This window comes from Calonectris borealis, chromosome 3 (genome assembly GCF_964195595.1).
Source record: "Calonectris borealis chromosome 3, bCalBor7.hap1.2, whole genome shotgun sequence".
NCBI classification, from domain to species: domain Eukaryota; kingdom Metazoa; phylum Chordata; class Aves; order Procellariiformes; family Procellariidae; genus Calonectris; species Calonectris borealis.
Window position 1 is genome coordinate 119,769,741 of NC_134314.1, and position 26,500 is coordinate 119,796,240.

The 26,500-nt window shown below is 38.8% G+C and overlaps 1 protein-coding gene across 3 annotated transcripts; it reads left to right on the forward strand.

Annotated features, from left to right (window-relative positions):
- Nucleotides 1–130: 130 nt before the first annotated feature.
- On the forward strand, nt 131–24,914 carry APLF (aprataxin and PNKP like factor). Of its 3 annotated transcripts, none has more exons than XM_075147669.1 (9): nt 131–749; nt 1,396–1,547; nt 2,945–3,071; nt 5,785–5,963; nt 8,735–9,123; nt 14,907–15,032; nt 17,576–17,622; nt 19,059–19,097; nt 23,910–24,914. In XM_075147669.1, exons 2-9 carry the CDS (start codon nt 1,449–1,451, stop codon nt 24,110–24,112), a joined length of 1,209 nt encoding a protein of 402 aa, XP_075003770.1. In that variant the 5' UTR covers nt 131–749; nt 1,396–1,448; the 3' UTR covers nt 24,113–24,914. The 3 variants fall into 3 exon arrangements, with proteins under 3 accessions (XP_075003770.1, XP_075003768.1, XP_075003769.1); XM_075147667.1 differs by having other exon boundaries at nt 131–248; XM_075147668.1 differs by having other exon boundaries at nt 189–293.
- Nucleotides 24,915–26,500: the final 1,586 nt, after the last annotated feature.

The following is a 26,500-nucleotide window of genomic DNA, read 5'->3' on the forward strand; positions in this document are numbered from 1 at the left end:
CATGTCCCTGCCTTCTGGCCGCTGCCTCACGCCACCGCGCGGCGGGGGGGAGGGTGTCGGTGCTTTTTTAAGGCGAATCTTTCGCTTTTCGGGCCCGCAGAGGCGGTGCGGCCCCGCCGCTCCGCGCCCAGTGACGTAGCGGCGGTGCGTCATCACGCGGCGTCCGCGCGGCAGCGGCCCTGGGGCGAGTCCCGGCGGCGGCTCCTGCCGGGCTTCGCCCAGTCCCCGGGGCGGCGGCACCTCCCGAGGTAAGGCCGGTCCCGTCCCCGGGAAGCAGAGCCGCGGGCGCCGAGGTAACGACACCTCCCCTTGCGTGCTGGCGCGGCCGCCCGCTCCGAGGGGCCCGGCTGCGGCCTCGCCCCCCGGCCTCCCGTGAGGGGAAGGGGGCAGCTCCCAGCGCTGCCGGAGGCCGCTCCCCGCCACCTCTGTGGTGCGGACCCCGAGGTCGGGGTTATTTTGTGTCTTGATCCGCTGTGTTTGGAGGGGCGCAAACCGGAGCCCCGGCTCCGGGCTCGTTGCAGCGCCGGCCCCGTCGCGGGTGGAGGGGGCGGGGGGGAGCCCGCGTAGAACCGAAACCCCTCGAGAAGCACCTGGAGGGGCCTGTTTGGGAAGCGGGGGCCAGAGTTCGGCCTCTTGTGTTTCTCTTCACGACGGAAATATAAGGTCAACTGGACGACGTGTGCCTAATGCAAAAAGCTGTGGAAGGGACAACGGAGACTCCCGAGTGGTGCTGTGCGGTGAATACCACAGTAATTAGACTTTTTTTACCTAATCCTTTGTGCTAGTGAATTGACTAGTGGAAGGGCAAAGCGTTAAAGGGAAAACAATTGCGGTTTCAGTGCGCTTTCACGACTGAAAAGCATTTCAGATGTGGTGGCTCTGAGCTGAGGCTTTTAAAACCTCAGCTTCAAACACCTGAGTATGTGGTGTCACCTCGGAGCTGCAGACTTGTAGCCTTTGGTGAGAACTTAACAAGAAGTGCTGGATTCATTGCTTATCTGATCCTGAAAACTTATCTTAACACTATTGTCTGACTTTTAGTATAGAATCAAATTTTGAGAAGCTGCACAGATTTTACGGTAGAGCAAATTCTAAGCTGTAATTTCAGCTTTCTCAAAGTTTTGTTGTGGCAGTGACTAGTATAAATTATATACTTAAAACACAGTACAGCAGGGGTCAGCAGCAACGGGAAAATCTTTGGTTCAAAATACTTCCCGTGGAAGGTGGAAAGGAAGGCATGTTTATATCCTCTGTAAGTTGATGTAAGAGTATGTTACATTCAATTTAGAAGTGTATTAATGGCAAACGTTCAGACCAACTTCTGTGTTTAAGTGAAAAGTACATGTTTATATTCATTATGAGTTTGACTAGCTAAAAATGAATTTGCTTTCTCAGAAAAAAATCAGGAGGCTGATGCAGAAGAAGGACCAACTGTTCATCCTGTTGAGATGTCTTGTAGCCCATCATTAATAGAACCGGCATGTTCCAACTCTGAGATACAGGGAACCGCAAAAATGAGAAAAAATGACGCTACTTCCAGACATTTGGTGGGTGCTTAATTTTTAAATTAAACTTAATATTTGTAAGCAAATATTCACGTTGAAAATGAAGTAAAGGTGTTGTGTTTTCTAAACCTTTCTTTTTTTCTTTTTCCCTGAGAAGTAAACTCTGGCAAAGTTGTATGCTGCTCAAAACATCTTGTTGTTTTATTGATCGGAATTGTATGTTATACAAGTGTATAAATATATATATGTTGTGTATTTATGTTTATGACAACATAAACTGCAGTAGTTACTTCTCTAGAATATACAAAAATTGCTATTGCTACAGGAGTATTTTGAACTAACGATACGGTAGCTGAGTTCAGTACAAGCTGAACTCAGAACAAAGTCCAGTTCTGGTCTCTGGTCTCTATCAGTAACTGTGTTGTAAGTACCTGTGAAGGCTACGGGAGTGAACGACTGTTCTCCCAACCAGCCTAAAAGCCTCTGAAATTTATATCTGGAGGGCGTGCAGTTGGAGTGTAGATACCTTGTACTGGCTAGAATATCTGTTTATAGTGTACTAGCAGCCCATTTCATTTGAATCGTACAGCTGTGGTGGAGTTGTGTTGTCAAGATTCATACAAACACACAGATGAATAACCCTCCCTTTTTTTGCTGGCAGCCGTCATCTTGTCCAGCAAAAGAGAGTTTTCAAAGCAAGCATCTTCTGCTTTTTTTTTAAATGTTGCTGAGTAAAAATGGCTTTCAGATAGTCTGATAAGTAATGTATGGAGCCAGTGGGATTATTCTTAGGTCTTCTGTTGTGTATCCAGCAATATAGCCCTAAAAGGGACACATTGGTCAACATCATTGTACAGTCGATAACTGCGTACAACAAATGAAATGTCTGCCTTTACTGTAGCTGAGATTCCTGGGATGGATACTTACCTTTTTGGTAACTAGAGATTCAAACTGGTAGTATTACTTTCAGTACGTAAGTATGTACTGAACGTGACTTTGGTGTATTTAATTTGTTTATAGTGGGGTTCCTTGCTGGAGAAAGAAATTGAGCGAATGCTAGCAAGACTTTTCTGTGTTTTGTTGACAAATAGGCATTTGTTTGGTAAACCTCCTTTTTCTCTTATTTCTAGGTGTTGAAACTCTGTAGCAAGATGCTGATATAGCTCTTCTATGAAACTCTCAGTCATAGCCTTTTGGATATTGATTCCAAAGGTCTAAGGAGGGGTTTTTTTTACTACGTGAAGGTTTCTATAGACATTGTTTTTCTGAGTGAGTAGGAACTGTGTGTGGGGGGGAAATTCAGGCAATGGGCACCATCCAAAAAGTAGGCAGTTATCCAGGCTGTGTTTGAAGGATGTAACTGTGTACAAACTTGTGTTCTAGTTTTTCCACCTCTTTTGTAACTGGAGAGAGGTAATAAAGAGTAAATATTGTTTCAGGTTCCTCCTTCTGGTGATAATGAAAGTGAACAGTCAAAATCTATTCAAAGGAAGAGAGTGCTTCCATCTTGGATGCTGGAAAGAGACTTCCTGGTTCAGAGGATTTCTGAGCCTGTAATGAAGGGAGGTAGGTTTGCAGCGTAGTGTGCTTGCGTACCGATGTACATTTATGTGCTTTGATCTCATTTTCTTAAATTACAGTTCTGGTAGTACAAAGTATTAATTTCTTACTTCTCTTTCCATGTTCTGTGCCTGGCAGCTGACAGAGACTGACTGCTGTTATCTTCTTTGTCATCAGTTTTATGGTGTGACACAGCTCTTTCTGATCAGTTAATTTTCTTTCTGTTCTTTTGTTTATGCCGGGTAACGTACTCTCTTTGGACAGCTGAACATCTGATGTTCTGGAGCCCTTTCCTATAAACTCACCTGTTTTTTTAGTATGTAAATTCTAGATAGTTTCTGTGCTTTTAATTCCAAGCCTTCTCCACATTTAAGTCGCTGATTGTCCTTCTAAATTTAGATTCTTCTAATTTCACGGGTTTTAAAGGTGAGTTTTTTTGGGTGGTGGTGTGTGTTAGTTTATTTTTAACTGTGACTGAATCAAACTTGATCATTTAGTCCAAAGTTTCTTCCTAGGAGGTGCAGTTCATCACATTATAGTAGTTTCTTACTAGTATGAGGCTAAAATAGTATTACATTCCCTCTTGTCCTTTCCGCAAAAGGAAATTGCTGAATGTACGATAAACTTCTACTACTGTGTATCAGCGGTAACAGCAGCAGAATAGTTATGTATAGTCTCTATCAACAGGAGACAAGAGAGTGTCGCATTGGCACAATCCCAAGAAAATTTTCTGGCATGTCTGGCTTTGGTCCTGGGAGCCTGTAAAGAGTTCTAAAACTGCCATTAGACATTCTCTGACAATCTTATTGCAAGGCATTTGTTGCTTTGATGATTTTTATCGATGGAACTGGAGGACTAAAGAAATGAGAGAAGGAAAATGACTACGTACATTAACAATGCTCCCCCAGTGTTTCTGTCTTTCTCTGTGCTGAAGGCAGCATGCCTCACCCTGCTTGACCTTCTGTGGTGAGGTGTGAGGTGGTTTAGGTGCTAACTGCTGAGTTTCCTTCATTAGTCAGTCTAAGTGTATGAACTGTGGCCAGTGTGTGCGTGTCCGCTCCTCTGTGTCCAACAGCTAGTCTTTAATGCCTCTGTTTCCACCTGCTAGTTCTGCTGAGATGGTGTAATGGAAAAATTTGGCTCTTGATGCCAGAGCAGGCCTGCAGAAGTATTTCATGTAGTGTCTGACCAATTGCTTCTTATCTCCTGTAGTAAATGCAGGTGTCTGGATGGATTGACCTGGGCAATTCTGGCTTTAAACTCGTCTGTTGTATGCCATCGGCTACCCTGCCTATTCCTTTCCTCAAAAGCTAATTTTGAGAAAATTATAAGAAACAAAAGAAACTTTACCCTTTTTTTTTTTTTTTTCCTTTCCTTTCCAAATCCAGACTGTTCCCTGCTGGCTTATTCCCTGGGATGTAAAAATTGCATGTACCAGAGGACTTCCGCTGGCTATGTTGAGTTGTTGAGTCCTGCACTAGTCTCATTGTTTCCTTATGTTTGGGGTTGGTTTTTTTTTTTTGGGGGGGGGGGGCTAGGGTGGGGTTATTTGTTTGTTTGTTTTTTTCTCCACAAGTACTATAATGTTTGTTATATATGTGTATATAATGTTTGTTTCAAAGACAAACATTTGATCACGTAAGTGCTGAGATTTGGAGCTGTGTGGGTAAGGGGTATCTGTGTGCTGTTGAAGGCCTGACCTTAAGGGAGCTGGGGATACATACGAACACTATTGGAGCCGGTTAAAAATTTATTATGTGAAATAATGATTCCAGCTTAGAATGGGCTGCTTTAATAAAACAACCAATCTCTTCTGCAAATCTCATATTTCCTTAAAATTGTGAAATGGTTTGCATCTTTTTAGGGTGGTATTGGACGGAAAGGTAGAGAGTAAAATGAAAAGGCTGCCCTTTTGTTTCTCTTCTGTATGCCTTCCTACTGGAAAGGGAACACCGATTTGTTGTTTTAAAGTCAGGCATTAACATTTGGAAAGATTCCTTGCTTCCTACAGATGTCTCTGGCATGTCTGTATTTTTCGAAGGGGGAGAGTTTTTGAAGTCTTGTATACATTAAGTATCTTTCTTCTGAATGCGTTTTACAGCAGATGGAGCTATAACAAAACTGGTACAATGGCCCTAGCTGTCTCCCAGCTATGTATCCAGAAAATACTACTTCAGTACAGAGAATTTAGAGTTTTCTGGGATGTGAAGCTTTCCAAAGAGAGGCACATTTGCTGTCTTTCTCTCGGTTACTGGCTGATGAAATAATCAACCATGATGTGGTTGACTAGGCAAGTGGACATACCCTGATTCTAATTAATTGCTGTTTGTGTGTAGTCTGGTAGTCTGAAATTATATTTACTTGAAAGTCTGTAGTAAAAGTTGTCCTTGGACGTTTGGTTTACTTGATCAGCTCCTATTGCGTAACTGAAATTGTCAGTCATACTGATGCAGTCAGTTCAGAATATCCTTTGCCACATATTTATTGTTTTCCTTCAAATTTCCCCCTCAAACATCTGTTTCATTCTAAAACATACTTTTTACTCTTATAAGTGGGAAGTGAAAAAATGTGTTGTTGAAACAGCACATGCGCAAGTGCTGCTATTTCTTATGCTTTTTGCCCAGTGTTCTGCTTCGATGTAGCTTTAGATTTCTAATGTGATCAAGATTTCACTGTAAAAAGTTGTATTCAAAAAGTACCCTTTTATTTTTCTTTTAAGGTAGTAGAATGAAAAAAGGCCAAGGAAGGGGAGAAAGTAATATGGAGTCATTAAAATCAGAAGTAAGTGTGCAGCAGAAAAAAAGATTAGCTTCTGAAGAAACTATAGATGATTTTGAAGGTGAAGAGCAAGATCAAGGGAAAAGGAGCTGTCTTTTCAACCCTGTCCCTTCATCTCAGGTAATTTTTTGGCTCAAGGCAGAACCGTGGTATTTCAAAAAATGAGAATGTAGTTGGCAATGTCATGTTGGCAATGTCATGACCCATGTATGGGTCTACAACATAACTATTGGTTCTGCTTGTGATTTGTTGTTTAACAGTTGTTTTGAAATGCCAGTCCATTGAACAGCTCTATAGCAAGGATCCTGGAAGTCTTCAGAGACTTGGTTTTCTGCACTTTCTTCTCGGGATCTGGGATTTAGGCCCCGAATGTTCCACAGAAATACCAGACTTTCAGCTTTACAGCAAGAGGCTGGAAGACATGGCCCAAAGTACTGGTCCTGGGAGCGGCTTGGTGTGTGGTTTCTTTTTCCGAGAACCCTTTAGGGATTGGTGATGGTATGACACTGATGTCATGTGAAACTGGACTCTGTCCAAACTAGTGCCATTCTAGTTGGTGAAGTTTTATGGTTAGAAAATTATGGTATGTGGCTTAGCAACTGTTATGTTTTGAAGAAAGGTAGCAAGGAGTGTGCTTATGCCACTATCTCAAAGTCTGAGTCAAAAAAAGGAAAGAAAAAAAGTAATCTGAAATCCAAAACGATCTGTGGCAATGAGTGAACAGACACTTCAGTCCAGCTGGTCAATGTGTCTGTGTGTCTTGAAAGTACAACTACATTTAGAGGCAGTTAAATGCTTACTGATAGCACCCTGCTAATAATGAAAAGAGAAGGATCGTTATCAAAGACAAACAAAGCATATTCTGGTAAGAGCAAAGTGAGGCTTTCCCTGACTTTTCCTTTAAGTGAACAACCTGGGGAAGTGTTTCTAATCTCTAGCATTAGAATTGCCTGGATCTGTTGTAGGATCTGATAAAATACTATTATTTGGTATTCTTCATCGGTTTTGACACTGAAAACAATTGGGGGTTGGTTTTGTTTTTTAATTAAATCTTAAGGTTAACTGAAATGATCTACTCGCGGAGAACATACCCTTTAAGGTCGTTTTGATATAACATAGTGGCATCTTTTATCTGAAAAAGTGTTCCGAGTGGTGAGCTTTGTTGTTGGCTAGGTACATTAATACCAGCTGCAGTGCTATTTTCTCTTTGTCAAATTAAAAGGTGAGTGACTACATAATGAATTATTTCATTTTGCAATTTGTAAGTATGAAGCCTTACTTTTTTTCTTCTAATAATTTCATAAATCATTTTTATCTTGAGCACAGTATAAGAAATTGCCTTCAGAACTTTGCAGAAAAAATAATGGGTTTAGTGCAAGCAAAAGCAATAATCACAGCGAGCTCTAAAAGATCGGAATTTTGGTATCAAAACCAGAATCACTCTCCTGCTGTCCTATTTAAGGCGATGGAGAAAATCTGCTGTAGAGTAGGAAGTAAAAAGAATCTTAATTTTTCTAAGTGCCAGCAGCTGCCAGATGGCAGTATGGTTGTATACGTGTTATAACCAGTGCCAATGGTGCTGTAGTCTTTGGTTTTCCTTGATTGCAACCTGTTTTTTAACTAGTCACCATAATAAATGTGAAAGTGTTTTAGTCTCATTATGTACAGTATAGGCAATGGATTGAAGTATGTAGTAGAGAAGTCACAAGTGGGAGTGGCAAATTAGTCCTTATTTCCTAAGCTGCAGTTGTTTGCTGAGCCTTATTTTGGGAGTCTTGATAAAAGAGTCATGTTTGTCTCTGATTTGACCTACTAAATATGCTGCTGTCAGGTTCATTTGATACTAATGCTGACTTTGCCCTTTCTTAATCGCATTGCCGCTCAAATATAATTGTCTCTGGTTTTATGAGGCTTGCATTGAAAAGGACAAAATCAAATAGGAAACCACCAGCTGATTTTCAAGCTCTGCCAAACACATCCGCGTAAATTAAGTATAAATTTACTGGAGGGGGAACTTAGGTAATAAACTGTAGAGAGCAGAGACCTTTGAATAGTTCTGTAATGTATCAAAGTAGTTCAGCCTTCAACATAGGTGTGCTTCCAGGTAATGTCTCAGTTGTCAGGACAATGTTCTGGTCTTGGTTATGCATCTTGTATTCTTTTCCTAAAGCACTCATGTCTTATTTTAAATGTACATGTGTTCCAAAATTTAAAATGCAGTATTTGTCAAAACTGAAATCATTGCCTGATGGTATCTACTGACAGTGTGTTTTATGATTTAGAGTCACGAGCTGAAGCATTTAAGATGTATTAGGGTGGGATTAAGCTCAGGGTGTATGTAATGAATTCCTACCTATCTCCCATATATAGATAAATATATATATTTTCCATATATCTTGGTACTTAAGGGACTAAAATTGATTCTTGTATAGGAGTGTACGTTCTTCTAGAGTCTACTGTATCTTCACATGTATAACCCCCATTCATTTTTCAGGAGCAGTACTTTTAATCAAAAGTTAATTTAAACCGAAGTCCTTGGACTATTCACAAACTGAGGTGGTGAGAGAGGAGCCTGACTGTGTTGTGAGGGAACTGAAGCTGAGGATGGGAGCTCTAGGCTAAGTTTTTCTTTAACTTGTGCGTGTGTGTTCTTAACTTGAGCCTTTCATTCAGAAGCTGTATTTAGCAGCTAATTTGAGTTTGGGAAGCGGAGTAGAAGATTTTGAAGGCTGGATCAGATGCTCTTTTGAGATCCTTTCCAACCGGGGCTGTTCTATGATTCTCTATTTTTGCAAATAGGAATAAGAGATGAGGCAGAGTTTGACCTTAAAGCTTTTAATTCTGAAGAGTATAAATTTTCAGGTCCTTCAAAATGTAACCTTGTTCCACAGAATACATCTGGATTTCCTCTTGAGAGTACCATGAGAAACATGGAAGGAAATGGCAAGACTGGAACAAAAAACCCTGGAAGTTCTCTGGAAAAAAATGATAGGCAGCTGCATAGTAAATGGTCTAAAAGAGTAGGTCAGATCTCCAGTAAAGAAAATAGACTTGAGGAAACAGAAAACAAAGAGCAGATTACTGGTTCTACAAGCCAACAAGCTCACGGGGGCAGGACTTCCCAATATTTTGGTGCCCAGGAAGGGATTCTTGAGCCTGATGCAAATCTGGATTACGAGACTGAGATTTCTGATTCAACCAGAAGTGCAGATGCTTCAGAAACCTCCAAACAGATCAAGCATAAGAGGACACCTTGCAAGTATGGAACAGGCTGTTACAGGTAAAGCAAAATTAAAATTAGCTTAAGATAGCTTATTATTAAGAAGTAATGTATTAGCAATGGAAGAGAAAACAGTAAAGTCGTTAGAAGCTTTGATTTGAAAAAAATCTTTTGGTAAGCAGAGGACTGATGAGAAACAAAGTATAAAAAGAGGAGCCAGGATGTCTTGCTAACTGCTAATATAACCCAAACAAGGGATGAAATACATCAACAAATTAAAAGATGAAGTGTTGTAGGAAATAAGAAACAAAGGTCCATTTTAAAAAGAAAATAAATAAATAGAATAAAAAGACAAAACAAAACCTATGTGTACCAGGAGGGAGAAGAGATGTAAATGGATGAAATGCCCAGCATAGACCCTGTAGGCTTGTTTTATTAGCAGATGAAAGTTTTGTGAAAGGTCATTGTGTTTATTGAAGTAATTGCATGCTATGTGATCTGAATATTTAAAATACTTATTATCTGTCATTCCTTAAATAATCAAGAATTACTTCTATTATAATTTGGCCACTCTGCTTTTTTTCATTAGCTTCCACTCCCTCCCTAAAAACAGAACAAGGCATACTTAAAAACTCCATGTTAACCCTTATCTGGTCAGCATCTTTGGTAATACAAGTGAAGAGTTTTGTTTGGTTGTTTTTTTTTTTTTTTCTTCTTCTCTCACTCATATCCTCTCAATTCACAGCGAAAGATCTGTCGTACAAATCTTCTGTGGGATACAAATGTTCCAGTGAAGTTCCAAAAACATCAGTGCTGAATGCCTGGTCTCCTGCTAGTTCTTTCTGTCCAGAAAAGTTCTGGAGTGCCATGTGTTGATATATCAAGGGGACGATACAACTCTAGAGGTGGTCTTGAGGCTAGCAAATGACCAATGACCCGAGAACTGCATTGAGGAGAAGGTTTTGAGCCCTAGGTAAATCCATGTGCATTGTAAGCACGAAAGATAAGGCTAAGCTGGGAAACAGTGGGTCCTGTGATTTTATTTTTTTATTATTATTATTTCCCCCCCCCCCAAGGGGCTTGAGCAATAGAAAAAACAGTGAGTGGTTAGAAAACAAGCAAGCACAAGTAAATGGGTTCTTGTATATGTTTGGTGTGCCTAATGCTGCAGATAAGTGTGTAAATCAAAAGCGTAAAGCTGTTGTGTTAATGAACGCATCAGACTTCCGGTTTTCACATAGCTTTCTGTCACATATCTCAATTTTTGCCCTTAATGAATATGATTAAAACATCTTTTATTAGGCAGTTAAGCTGATCCAGTAGTACAGCCTCTAGTTTGCTCTGGCTACTTTTCATTTTGCTCCCCTGTGTGGGGGTTAAGCTGACTTAATGCTCTGATATGCTGAAGAATTCCTGATGTTTAGGAAGGCAAATTTTAGTTACAGATAATATGGAATAGGAATCTGTGTGTCTTCTTGGATCTTTATTCTAAAAGGTTTGGCAGCAATACTTTTGGAAAATACTGCTTTATAAGAAAAAAGAATGCTCTGAAAAAACATGTAACAATCTTACTTTGTTGGAGAAATTTGTAAAGATGCAGTATCAAAAACATCAGCTTTGATCTTCAGGAAACGTCATGAGACTAAACCTGCTTGTTTGCAGCAAAAGAAATATGCTTTGTAGTCTGTCTTAGTATTTGCTTTTAATACAAGACCATCAAGTAGTCTTTCTGAAATGATGGGATAGCTATGTTAGAGTAAAGCAAGTCATTGCAGTTACTTATACTTTTAACAGAACATGTATGTAGGTGCCTAGTAAAATAGCACAAACTGAAAAGATTAAATGTTAGCTCTATTAATTTTATTAGATTTCTCTCTAAATTAAACATTTAGGAAATAACTCTGTAAGCTATAGTTCAGTTTCTTCATTTATGAATTTAAGGACACTGCTTTTGAAAGAATCAAGGTTGATGGACTCCTCTTGCTCCAGGGACTCTTCTTGTCATCGTCCTTCAGTGTCAGATTCTCTTTTTGACGTAGCCTGAAGCTTTACCAAATTGAAAGAAACTGCTATTACCACCACGAGGCAAAGTGCTCTGCGTATGTTATATCTGACTATATTTGTTGTCAAGGAACTTACTCTTTGAATACTGTCTTGTGTTCGTTTTCTTGTCTGCTGCTTGTGTTCCCAAACTTAGAAGAATAGGGAATTAAAAATAAAAATAAATCCAAACCCAGCCACGCTTTTCAAGGGCTGCACAGAGTTCAGTAGACCTGAACTCTCATCTCTCAAACCCTAACCCACAATTTTTGTCCACAATTCTGTCCTTTTGCTAGCCTGCAATACAGTGCTCTGCTGACTGGGTGTGTGTAAATCTTTCCCATAGCTGTCAAAGCAGGGCACGCTCAACCAACCTTTGGATTTGTATGTGCATTCTTCTAAATACTTCGCTCTTTGTTTGTTTATGAAAGTAAGTATTTTTCCTTTCACCTTAAGCTTGTAAATCTGGGAGCTGAAGACCTGCATCTGTCTTTTTTTGAGTCCTGTCTTCTAATAAGACTTACAATTTAGAACTTACAAACATCTTACGTGCAGTTGTGGCATAACTTCAGGCTTGAATTCTATGGCTTTATAACTAGTGCTGGTAATTCATTACATTTTCACTACCGGTTTCTTTAGTAGCTGAGAAAATAAGCCCTTGAGGTGGCAGGGGTCTTCTGCATGTGATTATGAAGAGCCAGGGATCCTGAGCTAATCGGTTAAACTTGCTTTAGAAAAAGCTTTTAAGTTGCTTTTGGTAGCTGCACAGACAAACAACTGTCTTAAATATTTCACTGAGCAATACTCAACTTCTGCTTGAGATGACGGCATTGATTCTGAAGAACTTTATCAGTTTTATTTGCATAATTTTTATTTGCATAATTTTCTGCATCATGAAGTGTGAGTACACAAATTCAGAGCTTCTGTGAAAGGAAAGTTGCAGTAACTGTGTCAGTATGTTTATGAGAAGGCAAATCTCCCATAAAACCTTATTCTTAAAATAGACTTTTAATTGGTTAATTTTTGTGTGAGTAAAGCTTAATGATTTTGTTTTGAGCAAATGAATAACATATTCCTATGCCATGAGGTTTTGTTGTGAAACCAATTAACTGTGGAGTGCAACTCATGGTGTGATAGATGTTGCGCTCTTACAACTCAAATCTCTTGTGTCTTTAAAAAAAAAAAAAAAAAAGTAAAAAAACCCTCAAACAAACCCAACCCTTACTAAAAGAAGGGTTTTTGCAAGAAGGGAAAATGTTTCCTTAATATAAGCTGTGCAGTTCTCTGCTTCTATTTATTTTGCTGGATATCGTTGCACAACACACAGAAGTGGAATAAGTACAAATTATCTGGGTAAAGGTGAGGAGGTAAAATATGATGTTTCTACTAGTCCCTGAGCATCTGAAGTAGGACATGTTTAAGATGCTTCACAGGTAATGTATAATTTGAGGAGCATCATTCACTGGCCCAAAGAATCCCAAAGCGATGTGGTAGGGGGTATACATCAAGACCGTTTTGTTTCTCTTCTTCCTTCCTCCCACACTACTTTCTTTTTCTTTTCTCTCCTCCAATAAGGGCTGTTTGGTGTTATCCAAGTAGGTTTCAAAGTCAATTTTTCAAAGGAAATGGATATCTCCTAAAATATAATAGGTTGGCTCAATGACAGCTATTAGGCCATCTTTCCTTGGTGACTATGATGCTACATGTACCTTATTGTAGGAATAAATATAAAAATGATTTCACGGTACATTAGTTGCTTCTGTATCCCCTTGAGAAGATGAATTGGGTCTCAAATGACTCAAAATTCTAGCTAATATTGCTAATAAGGTAGCTCTATGCATTTAGAAAACAAAGCAATTAGCCTCTAAAATGACTTGGTTTCATCCCATTTATTTTTAAATGGGAAAAGAAGTAGGCAGCCAGCCTGAACTTGATGTAAGAAGTGATGTTTCCTGAGAACTTGTGGTGGAGTAAATGACTGGTAAATGCAACCTTGCAATGATTTCTAGTGAAACAGTATTTATTTGCCCTACAGTTTCTAGTGAAACAGTTTTTATTTGCTCTACAGTTTGCAGAAATTAACAGAAAAGACCAGGACAAGAAGTCTGTCACCTATGTAAACAGATCCAAGGGATACTGGGTCTTTGATAAGTAGCTCATTGCAGAGTTTATCTGTAGCTTGCTTGTTGAGCTTCCTGGGTGAAAGATACCAGGCAAGTGGAGATTTAAAGTATTAATACTAAATATCTAATTGTTTTTGAATACCTAAAAGGAGGCCTGAATGGCTAGTAGAGCTCACAGTGCTTAAGTAATCATTTTGCAAAGGCTGTAACAGAAGCTTTTTTTTCTTATGGTAATAGTTGAAATGCTGAAATTAACATTGGATGTTCCCTATGAAGTTCATAAGAGGTAGTTGTGAATTTAAATGAAAGAATGACTATGATCAGTGAGGAAGCTGTTGTGTATGTAGCTAACTACATACGTGTTTCTGGCTTTGTGTTTCTAAATGCAGCTGTAACAAGTGTAAATTAAAGCAGTAATTACTCTGTAGTTTAAAGTTGTCATTCCTCTTGCTTGAGGCAAGCAGTTCACTTTTATAATTTGCAAACACATTGAAGGTTATCTACTCTGGGAATTAGTTTGGTAAATCACCGAGGTATTTTGTGGATGTCTTTTGGAAAATAATTTATTAAAATCTCACATTCCATGCTTTTAAATATTATGCTTGGAAAAAAGTGCCTTTAAAAGAAATTGTAGGGAAAAAGTAGATTTGCTTTTGGTACCAGTATGTTTGCTTTGACATAATTCTTGTAGTATGTTTTAATCTGTCACGTGAATTTCTCCTGAAGTCATAACCTGTTTTTCTGTGTTCTTTTTAACATCACTTACAGAAGTTTTATAAAGCAAACTCTTCTCTAAGTAGTGTTGTTTATAGCTGCCTTGTCTTGTATGGTGTGTATGCAAACATATTGCCTAGAAGCAACAGAAATGTTCTTTCAATGATGCATGTATTTGTATTCACTACTTGCTCACCTTGGATTCAACTGCGTAAGTGTTGCAGAGCAAAAAGTCATGGACGCTAATAACGTGCTCTCATCACTAGCGTTGGTGTGACTCAGCTACATGCAGAGCTGTTATGTCTTATGGTACAACTTCGTGTCATTGTTGTAATGCGGTATTTCAAATGAAACATCATGGTAGCCAACCAAACTTGACAGCATAATCAATGTAATGTCCAATAGACTGCTCCATCTGGAATAACACGCTGGCGTTTGAAGTGTTCAAGTGAATAGTAACTGGCATACAGAACAGAAATAATAGTTGAGACAGATTGCCTGAAGCTAATATGTGACAAGCCAAGAGTGGGGAGTGTTTAGTACTGCAGTTGTTTGGCTGTCACGTGTTGGCCCTTCCAAGTTGAGCTAAGACTTCAAGTAGAAGTTTCTATAGCACTTCCATAGCTCCAGAGGGAGTCGCAACTGAGCAAGTTGTCCACTGAGTAAGATTGATGCTATATGACTACATCAGTAGATTGTGTACTTGTTGGAGGTCTGAAACTTAAAGCTGATGGCAAATAGAAAAATTCCTGGTTTGACCCCTTTTGCAGCCTGTGCAGAGACAAAGCTTTTCTTCTGTTACCCTGAAAGTAGGGCTTACATTCTGCATAAAGTTAAACATTAGAATCTCCTCTTTATGTAATCACAGAAAAATGAGTTGTCACTGATTCAGTAACACCTTTTTTATCTCTACTTCTCATGTTTAAATGGAACAGTCAGTTCTCGATATATATTTGTCTTTTGCAGGAAGAATCCCATTCACTTTCAGCAGTTCAGTCACCCTAATGATGATGACTATCATGAAATGGAGATTGTAACTCAGGATAACAATGATAACCGGCCTGAATGTCCGTATGGAACGGCTTGCTATAGGTAAGAAACACTGTACAAAATGGTTTTCCTTGTTTTACGGGTTAAGACTGTTCTCCCGTGGAGTTACAAGATGACAATAGAATAATGAGTAATTCTTGATGGTAATCCTGAGTGCAGCCTATCGTTATGGCTCTTTCTAAAGTCTCACTGCCCTCTGAAATTTATTGTGGACAGGCTGCTACCTTTAAAGCACCAAAGTTTGTGCAAAATATTTGCTAGTGATTTCAGCTGGTGAACATGAAAATTTGACTTTTGGAACCTATTCAATGACCTAGAGATGAACACTGTTTCCACTCGTCAACATGTAGTAAACTGTTCTTTCTTTATAAACAATAATTTATTGTTACATGTTGTTCTTGATATGTAGCTTTTAGTTTAAATTTTGATAAAGTTTTTGTTGAGATTTTGTACAAAAACTATTTTAATCAGTATTTGATTTACTAGAAAGCATAATTTAGGTAACAGCAATAAAATCCAGTTTATGGCTGACTGCTATTACAGTTACTTTTGAGCACTGTTGCTTTTCTTCAAAAGATTGTTTTATTCCATTTTGTTTCTCAATGTCTGGGTTTTACACTTCTAGCAGAGTTTAATGACTGCTGTGTAATTGACACAATGGACAAAAGGATATATTTTGAGGCAATAGCACTTCGGTGGGGGCAGACTGAAGCTTAACGGCTGCTGTTAATAAAGATTGTGCCTGAGCAGAAACATTTTCTCCCCTTTCTCCCAGAAAGTGTAGTGATCCTGAAGAGTGTGTGCGCTATGAAATGTAACAAAATGAGGGTAGCTTTTAAGAAAAAGCCATATTATATTCAACTAATGCAGAAAAAGTGTTTCTCTTCTGAAAAATAGCTATGAAATTAATTTCTTATCTCAGGATGAGAAATCTGGATTTATACCGGTACGAAATCGCCAACATACTTTTCAGGAGTACAATGGATACTTTATCCAAAACCAAAACTCCCTCTCCTTCCCGATAAGACAACCTCTGTGCTGTATTAGTTGATCATTTCTCAATCTGTGTTTCATTCTTTGGGGGTAGAGGAAAGGAGGCACCCATGAAGCAATGATAATTCTTTCAACAAAGCAACGGATGCAATTTGAAGGGTTTTCTTGTTGTTTTTGTTGTCTTTATCTGTTGGCTACTACTTGAAGAGAGCATAATTAAATGATCTAAATGCTATGCCTTGAGTTGGGATCAAATGGTCTGATGCTGACGATAGTAGTAGTAAAACACTGAAATAGGCAATTCTTTTTGTTCCAGTACAGTGTATTTAATAGGAAGCTATATTTCAATTTTTTTATTCAGATAACTATCACTTCTACTGCACACATAATGTACTTTGGGATGGCAGTAGCTATAGAATTGCAAATCAACTTGAAGTGTGTAAATTTGTCACAAGTTATTTGACATAAAAATAAGATTTTTCTACTGAAGACTAACTGTATTACTCTGTTCTTTGAAGAATAAGAAAACAAATAAGCAACTGATTTTACAAGGCAGTCTTCACAGCAAGGGTATTTTGTAAAATATACAAAAACTTCTGCAGTTGCAGAAATTCATCTCGAGTTTCAAGCAGTGTCACATGGTATGTCATTCTTAAATAGCGGGCTTTAATAGTTGCTTATTTCCAGAAGCAAAAATTAGGACAACTGAACTGGTTTTCTTCCAAAGTTAGAATTTTTTTTAATTTTTCTGCACAAAAATAAATCGAGTTGAAACTATTTTAACATGCAGCCCTGAGAAAAGCCTCTAATATGCTAACAATGCAGACTAGCACAATGTAAGTTAGACCGAGTTAAAACATAAAAGCAGCATTGGATAACAGGAGGGGAAGATCAATCAGTGTGTTAATATGACCTGAATCACAGCCTGAACGGGGGGAACGTGTATGGTAGATCCAAGAGTAAGTTGACTTTAAATTTTCTTTCATTGCTTTGATGCTATTTTTTTATAAAAGGCATACAAACTTGTAAACTGAACTTGCTGGATTGCAGCAGCATGTGCAGAAGTGAGTAATCTCTCTGAAGAATCCTTCTGTGGCCTCTCCCTGTGATCTTTGAGACAAGCAGTTCTTTCCAAATTCTTTAATTTTCCCGAACTATTTAATTTGTAGCCTTATGTTTCAGAATGTGGAAGTTATGCCTGGATGTCTCAGACCTGTAATGTACTGTGCATGCATTGTACTTAATGCACCAGAAGTTATGTTCTCGTTTCATTTTCAGTGAGAGTAAGTAATTGGATCAGTTCTTATTACGGTGAACAAATGCATCTTATTATACAACTTCGGAAACTCTCACCTCTTGGTTTTGATTAGCCATCTTTTTTTTTTTTTAATGCTGAAACACGAGGAACTCCTATTTAACCTGTTTTTTTTCCACCCTACGTTCTATAAGCTGAGACAATGCAGTAAGGCACTGGTCACAGAATTTTAGTTTAAAAAGAAATGAAAATTATCCATAAAATACCAAGGAGTTCTGGGCTTGTTAAGTGTGGGGCAAAGTGGCAAATCAAGCTTTTACTGTTTTCTTCTTTGCAGGAAGAATCCACAGCACAAGCTAGAATACAAGCACACTGCACCTCCAGGTAAGCCAAGTTGTTCGATATAGCTCAGAGTGGTGGGGGGGTACCCCCAAAGCCCAGTAATGGATACCAAGAATTTGGACTAAAATGCTTTCAGCTACTGTAGGTGAAAAACACTGCATTTGCGGCTTGCTTTGTATTGCACTGCACCTTTGCTCTTCCTAAGTATGAGGTCTTGCCCTTGTCTGTGATAAGGAAGGTTGCTTGGCCACTGCAAACTTGCATTCACTTTTTCAAATGTTTTTCAATTGAAGTGAGATGGGCTGGGTCAGATGCAAGTTGATGTAGTTTGTATGCTTTGTGTCTTACATATTGACAAAAATGCTGTGTGGCAAGTGTCTGTTTTCATGAGTTTAATAGGTTTTACTGAAAATCAAACGTGGTTTATCGTGATATTACCAGGTCTCTGTGTTCTACTTCCCCCATTCAGAGCTGGAGTATTACGATGAAAACGGGGAATATATTTAGATGTTACGGAAGTATTTCTCAACACTTCAAACGGCTACGGCAGTAAATTATTTCTATGGCTTTTCTCCTGTCCCTATGGCAAAATGTGTGCACAGAAGTATTTTATGTTTTAACTGCATAGATGTATGTCTTAAGATTTCATGCTTACATTTTACTCTTATTTTTCTTTTGACAGGAAATCCTCTGGTAACATACAATTTTAAAGTCTTGCGATGCTCTAAAACAAACATTGCAAGCATGTCTATCATCTTTTTTATTTTATTTTAAATTTTTTAAATTTTTAAATTTTCTTACTGAGAGAACAAATTTTTGCTCATTTGTTCTCTTGAGGCTTGGAGGGAATATAATTAAAACTGAATCTGAGTTTCAATTCTAAAATTTTCTAGTCTTTTATATTCCAGTAACTAGACTTGTTGAAAAACACAGGGGAATGTACTGTTTACATTTTGTCTGTTCTTAAAGAATTCAAAGAGATACTTTGCAATTTTTTTTGTGCTTTTTCTTGATTATTGGACTTGGAGATTTTTTCCCACTTGAAATCCCAATGCAATAAACCGTCCTTCAGAGCAGAACAGTTATGGAAATGTAATGATAATGTATTTTACTTTAAAGAATCAAGATTATGACATAATTAAGGAGAAATTGCATTTATGGAAACAATGGTGTAAAATATTTAAATACTTTAAAATAATCCAATTTTCTCCTTAAAAATAAAAATACCAGTTTTGATGACATTTTTCTACAGATGGAATGGTTCATAATTGTAAGAACAGTTCATCTGGCTATTCTCTCAGGAATCATTCAATACAAAAAAAGTTTTTTGGGCAGGAGAACAGTTTTTATGCTTGCAAATACAGCACAGTCATTGCAGCATTTATTTTAATAGGTCAGTCTTTTATTGTAGTAACCTCTATGAATAACCTTTATGCTAGGTTGTACTCTGTCCTGACTAATAACTTTCTTTTCTTTAGTAACTGAAAGAGGAACCCGACAACGAACTTCAAGGAATAGTGAGTATGTTCTAATGTTATGAATGGGCACATCAGCATGGGACATGACCGATCTCCTTTGTTTTTTGGGCATTTAATAGTGCTGGAGATGCTTGATAATACTTACCTGAGGAGAAAGTAGTCATTTTAGTAAAACCCTGCTTGTTTTTTTGCAAGTAATAGTGCTGAAATTGGATTTGTGCCAGGCTTCCTGGATGAGCACACCTGTGCTTCCCTGGAAGCAGACAAGAAAACAAACAAATGTTTTAAGGAGGGACACATGTGGCTAATTGATTATTCCTTCCTTACACAGGGGTCATAAGAGGATGAAAGGAATTCAATATTTCATCCACAACTAGTTAAGGTAGCCCCGTAAAGATTGATTGCTCTTGAAACATTGAGATATTTCTTCTGCATTGCATTGACCTTTAAATAACTTTCAAGTGATACCTGTGCATGTGCTGATGAGCTTTTCTTACACTTACTATGAGGTATCGATGTTTCAGGTAAGATACTGACTTACTAGGACTGAAGTGTAGAAGAAGGTTAATGCCTTTGAGTTGGTGGCAGCTTTCAGTGTAAACTACATATATATCCTTCTTACTTTAGTTTCTAGTCAGTGAGGATTATGTAGTAGCACAGGCAAGCTGTAGTCTCTCTTGATAATGTAAATTGTGATACTGTGTATGAATATTTCCTCAATTTACCGGTGGCGCACCTAGCTTGCTTCGCTGCTGCCAACAATGTTAACTTATATGGGTGCATAGACTCCAGTGTTAAATATCCTTTAGGTCTGCTTCCAGGCTGCTTCTGTGTCTCAGCTTCCAAATGTGAAGCTTCCTATTCTTTCCAAAATAATTTAAAAGGGAGCTTTAAAGAGCAGTCTGAAATGCTGTCTTCACTTTCACTGGCCTGAAAAAGTTCCGCGTGAGGCTGTGGAGCTGCTCCATCTCAGGTGGAAGTTGGAAGTGGCTTGTCTTCCTTCAGATCACCAAGGTGTGGCTGGGCATTTCCTAAAGAAATCCTCAAAATAGAGAGATCTGCCTTCTGGAGAAAATAAAAGTGCAAATAGTTGTAGTTCGTTTTCTAGGCAAAGTGTTTTGGCCTCTATTTCTGTTGTGGGTGGATGCGAGAGGTTGCTTTTATACTTCCTGCCAGGAAATTTCTTTCCCATCCCATTTCCTTATCACGCATGTGTGCACTTCTGCTATCACTGAATGCCTGATATGGTAGTATCTGTGCGCTAGCATATTCTGAGGCATATGTGTTACCTGTCTGTTTTGCCGCATCCCATGATGCAAGTACCAGCCCCATCTTGGTCACTGCTCCCTTGTAGAAATGTGTATTACACCGTGATGAGAATTGTTAGCAGCATTGTAAGAGCAGTGAGTGGTTAAGATTTTATAATGAAACAAGCTGGACTGTGTGCATATCTAAAGTCCTTCTTACTCTAAATCTAAATCTTGAAGGTTTTAAATTGTAGCTGTGCCTTTCATGAGAACCCCTTCCTTACCCGAATGGTAGATCCTGTGTGTACAGCTCATGGCAGGTGGTCAGCCAAGCGTGACTATGGATGGAAAAGTGCTTCTCTTGTAAGCGTGTAAAACTTCAACACGGAAGTGAAATTCAATCTGTCAAATTCAACTCCTCTTACTAAGTAAGAACCAGGGAAGAACTGATATTCCGTGCACAGAGGAAAGAGGGGAATTAATTAATTAAAGTGCTCTTCATATTTGCTGGTTTCTTTTTTTTTTTCCCCCCAATGTCTTGTTGACTGGCTTGCTTGGCTCTCTTGAGGGCAAAGCTTGTAAAAGGTTGTGCTCAGCAAGTTCACGTCTGAGGCAGTCGTACCGAGCCATGCAAGGTCACACAGACAGTCAGGGCTTCATTAACCTTTGTTTCGTGCCGTTTGGCACAACGGCACTGTGAAGCACAGCAGGATTAATTTCCGTACAAGTGTATTTAAACTCCACCAGCCGAGAAGGGTACCGTCTACATGACATGTGACATGTTTAGTTTTTAACATTTTTAGCCTAATGGCTACCAAAGGGATTGTAAATTTCCTGTAGAGAATGTGGTCTATGTTCTGAGAAATAATTTAAGGCTAATTACTGGGGGAATAGTTGTAAGGGCGGAAGCAAAAAAAAAAAAAGAAAAGGTCAGAGTTATGCTGTCATTAAATTGTCACTACTGAATGACCTCACTACATTGTTGCTACTTAGATGAATGACCTGCTGTGTCTGTGGACTATGCGGGATTCTCCTACACACTTCTTGTAGGTTTCCTAGCAAGATCAGCTCATTTCCAAACATAACTCTTTGAAAGAGATGGTCAGCAAGCTTTTTCTCCCCACATGGAGCAGATACTTTCAGAGAAAGTTTCAATAAATATGGATAAATATGGAACTAGGCAGAATTGTGCTTAATGAGCAGCTTTAGGGGCTGTGGGGCTGAATTAAACTGTAGCAGAAAGAAGTGAAGTGGGAAGACATGGAAGGAAGTGCATCATTAACAGCTGAAATCTAAAAGCATTGATGTACGGGGAGGAAAAACGTAGTATGCTCCTCCTACATTTGTAGGAAAAATAAATAAATTTTTTTTATATATATATATTTTTTTTTTTTGATGGAAGTAATCAGTATTTTACCAGAATTCCTACTTCTATTGTAAAATACCACCCCCAGTGCTGTGAAAGCGAAGAAGAGCTTTTCTTTGCTAAGCAGGTTTTGGGCTTACTATTCTTGTAAGCTGAGTAGAGGGATTTTGTTCTTATTGTATTTAGCATCTTTGTTTTGACCTCTCCCTTCCAAGACATAATTCATTCTGCAGGGCCATAGTCTGTCATTCTTACAAGAAATTCTGCTGGTAAACATGGACGTGATTAAGTTCCTCTGAAGTCTGATAAACAATAAACTAGCAAGCATAATAGTGGATTACAGCTCAAATTGGCAGTTGGCGTTTTCAGGATTTTCTGCCAGGTGGTGCACAGTCAGTCCTTCAAAGAATATAGATTGCTAGCCATAGGATATTTCTCAGTTATATTATTGCCTGTGCCACATGTGGCTGACATTATTCTAGGAGGTCATTCAGTGCCTTTGTAGCACAGTTTACCCATAAAATTGCATATCTTTGAGAAACTTGGCTAATGCTGCAAATGCTTTTGATAAACCTTGGGTGAGAGTTGCTATAGAGTATAAAATGTTAATCAGATCATAAGATAATTCTGCAATAGTAAAGTTCCCACTAGTAGAAAAATGTAACTGATAGAGGATGTGATCTGACTACGTAAGGTACTGGTGTTCTCGTTTGTTCACCACATGTGTAGCTTGAGTGCCTGGGGCTCTGACCTGAGGTTGCTAAGAAATGCTTATGGTTAATATAAACATTGATGATTTGGACTGGGGTCTGTAGCTGAGAAAAAAAAAATACATGTTTATAGTTTCATGTGAAAGATGATGACAAGAACTGCTCAACAGATAAATTACCTGTATGAGATCATTGACAGGTTATCTCTAGACGAGATAAGAATGCAAAAATTGGAGGCTGAGAAGAAGAGGAATGAACATGGTTTTACTCAGAGGTATGACTTACAGGCAGAATAACACGTGATTGGAATATTAGCAGACTGTGGCTAGTTAGGAATTGTGGGCATGTGAGAAAAAAGGGACACAACATAAGCTTGCAGAGCAAGGGTTACGCGCATCTGCCAAAATTAGGAAGCTGTGGAAATAAACTTGTTGAGGGTTCACAGCTGCTGATAAATAAAAAGAGAAGGCAATGCTGCCATGGCAGCGGCTTTGTACAGACACTACCAAGTCAGATAGATAAGGCTTCTTCAAATAGCAGAATTATTCTGCCTCTGGGACTTGGTTTAAATGTACCAACATCTTTGAGCAATTAAAAGAATAGTGCAAAACAAGCTGTCTAAAAAAAGATTAGTAACATGCTGCGAACAGTATCTGTTTCTTGTAAATAGAGGTTTCTGAGTCTTTGATTCCTGCCAATACAGAGTATTGTGAAATACTATGAAGGCAGAAGGCAATTTGATCACAAAATGTAAGTTGTGAAGAAGATGGAGGACAGCAGATTAGAAAGCAGCGTGATAGAATAGACTGAAGTGCGAAGCAGGTGGGCTGCACCCAGCTCAGGAAAGAAGTGTTCAGCGTTTGTTGTTTCCTTAACCTGTGTCAGAAAGGAAGCACAGACTATCCAGCTGGATCCCAGTTGAGAACGTAGGAGGCGAGTGACCTAGCAGATTCCCTTCTCTCGCCTGAAGCTCAGGAAAGAGGTGAATGGAAATTAAAAGCCATGTCAGATTCCAAAGGGTATGAGTATAAAATAGCCCTAAGTAAGTATGTATGGATGAAGGCAGAAAATCTGGGGTCAAAATAGCTGCCTAGCAATACCTAGAGGCTAAATGGCAAGATAGATATATTGTTTAGGTACAGAAGTAGCAGGAAGATGACTAGGAAAATTGTGTGTGCCACTCATTAAGGAAATGAGAGTTATCAGAAGACGTCATCTGATACTGTTATCTTCTGATATCGGAAGACATTATCAGAAGAGGCATGATACTGTTTTCTAAGTGCTGGGAAAAAAGCCAGTGAGGAAAACTGTCTTAAGTCATCAGACGGGTAAGCTCTGCAGTAGGTGTCAGAGAGAGATGGTACAGCTTTTCATGAAAGTCTTGAAAATCAAAATGGTAAGCATTGGGTAGAGTACTTTAGTTGATTCTCTCTCCTCTTGAGGAGAGACACTGACGAGGTAATCTCTGGAAGGTCTCTCTCTTTCTGTATTTGTGATTCATGAATACATGATATTTTTGTCCCTACAGGAAGAAGGGCTGTGGAAAAAGATGGTGATGATGATGAACCAAATGAATATGACCTTAATGACAGCTTTATAGATGATGAGGAAGAGGAGTGCGAACCTACTGATGAAGACTCTGACTGGGAACCAAGTTCAGAAGACAAGGATACTGAAGATGTTGAAACGCTTTTGATAGAAGCACATAGTTTTGTTAAGACCAAAAAGTAGCTGCACGGAACAACATTACGAATGTCTGATCTGGTTGTGTTAAAACATGGGTGTGCAAGGAGAGAAATTGCTTGGAAAACTGTTTTTTCCTCGGTGATGGAGGCACTACAGGAAGATTTTAATGAGGGCGAGGGGATTCAGCAATGCCTTTCTTGTCTATATGTATTATTTTGGTGGGGGTTTTTTGTTTTATTAAGTGGTGGAGCCAGAGGACTGAGCTCTGAAAGTTTTTTGTTTGTTGTTTTTTTTTCCTCATCTCTTTCTTTTGCAACACCATTGGTGTCTCATAGTTTGAAATACAATTTTAAAGGTGGTTAATGCTTCATCTTCCTGTGCTTGAAAGAAACATTGGCATTAGGAAAGCCTTTTGTTTTGCTGAAACACACTATATGCTGTGTTGAATGAAGAAGAGTTACGCTTCACACCTGCAGTATCGCAGACTAATTCTTGGCCATCACTGGGGAATCTGTCTAAGCCATTTTTTAATGTTCTTTTGAGTTAGTGCAATCTTAAACTTAATTAGTCTGCTACTAGCTTTCCTTTTAGGTGTCATTTCTTTGATTCTTTTAATGTACTGTAGTTAAATACAGGTTGTCTAAATCACTTGAGAACAGTATCTCAGTGTATTGAACCACTTGGTTGTCGCAACAACAATTATTGTGTATTTGCTCTAATTACAGTAGTACCTCTTTCCATGCCTGTACATCACTGGAATTGTTTTCAGTTCACAACAAAGCTGAAGTCTTGATGACTGTATTTTTGCACAATTAAACTTGTAACATACTGTGGGAAAAACATGTAACCGTGTCTCTGTGATTTCTAAAGACTGTTGGAAGATCTTGCCTTTGGTGTGTTCACAACTTTCCTGAGCTTTCAGGAAAGAAAGTTGAAAAGTTTTAGTATGTTTCGGGACAGATGACTTGGAGCCATGTGAATTTGGCACTTTTTTGGACACAATCCTGAAATTCAGCAGGGGAAGCATTCTGGTGTGGCTCTGGCTCCCCTGTGCACATCTGCCCAATCGTGGTTGAAAACAGACATCCAAATACACTCAGGCTTTTCAGTTGGGTGGCAAAATGTTCTCTGCTTAAAATAAAATGGTCATTGCTGCAAACTGGCATTGGGCTCCTTTCGGATGCAGGATCATCTTTTGCCAATTGTGTGTCAGAAGCTTCTCTCAAAAATTGTAGATATTGGAAATACAAACATTCACGATGGGCAGCTGTTCCGTTGGGCAGTGGCTTACTGTTTGCTAAAGTATTTCATACAGAAAGAGTCTAGTTGGTGTTTTTTACAGTGTCTGATGATTTCTGTAACTGTAACTTTCCTCAATGCTCCGATACAGAATGCTTCGGCTTATCTTGTGAATGGCTATTTAAGCTGCTCTCAGGAACTACTAGCCTTTACTTTCAAAGTAAAAATAGCTTTTTATCACTGGAGGTTCCCAGTCAGGTATGTAATTACAAAAGCAAATTTAGAAGTAATTCTTGGTTTTGCATGATAGATCAAGTTTTATTACTGATACATCAGGGCTGAAAAAATTTATTGTATGACCCAAGCAGCACACTGGGAAACTCAAAACCGTAATCAAGCTGCTCTATACTGGTAGATTGAAGTTATCTATTTAAGTGCATTTTCCTGTTCTTGTATTCTTTCCTTAACAGCAGGATATATTTTTAATCTGCTGGAGGGATGAACTTGTAATTCCAGGATGTTGGACTATTGATCAAAACTACTCTGTTTGAGGTACAGATGAGACCACTCGGATGCTCAGCAGACCCTCAAATGTCAGGTTACCCAATATTTTTTCAGTGAGTCAGGAATGCACCACAACTTAGTGGGGTGAGTCTAGAGATAGTCCTATGATTAGACTCACTCTGGCTATAGTTTATTCTGTAAATATATTAGTGAAATAATAAAAGGCACATTCTGACCATCTATGCCAATTGCCTCCAAAAGGCAGAGTATAACATTTCACCATGTAGTCTCTGCATCAAGTTACCCTGTAATATGTGCTTATTAGCTCTGAAAAAAATAGAGTGGTGAAAACTTTACCGCCCCCCCAAAAAAAGTATTTTGAAATGCTGTACTTTAAATGGAACTGAATAAGAAGTGCTTTTCTTCAGCTGTCACCTTAGAGGATACCCATCTATTTTCGTAAGACAGGGCTAAGATGTGTAAGCTCTCTGTTCCTTGTATTACGAGGCACAAACCGTAATTCCTCCTTAACTCATGATACCATATACCTTTTTCAAACTACCTCTGAATTCTCTTCCGTAACACCTCAACTGCACTTCCTTTGCTTCATTTAAAGCCTATCCCTCCTTGCTGTCAACGCGGAGCATGGGGAGAAGTTAATTCCCTTTTTATGTGCAGCATCCTTTTATG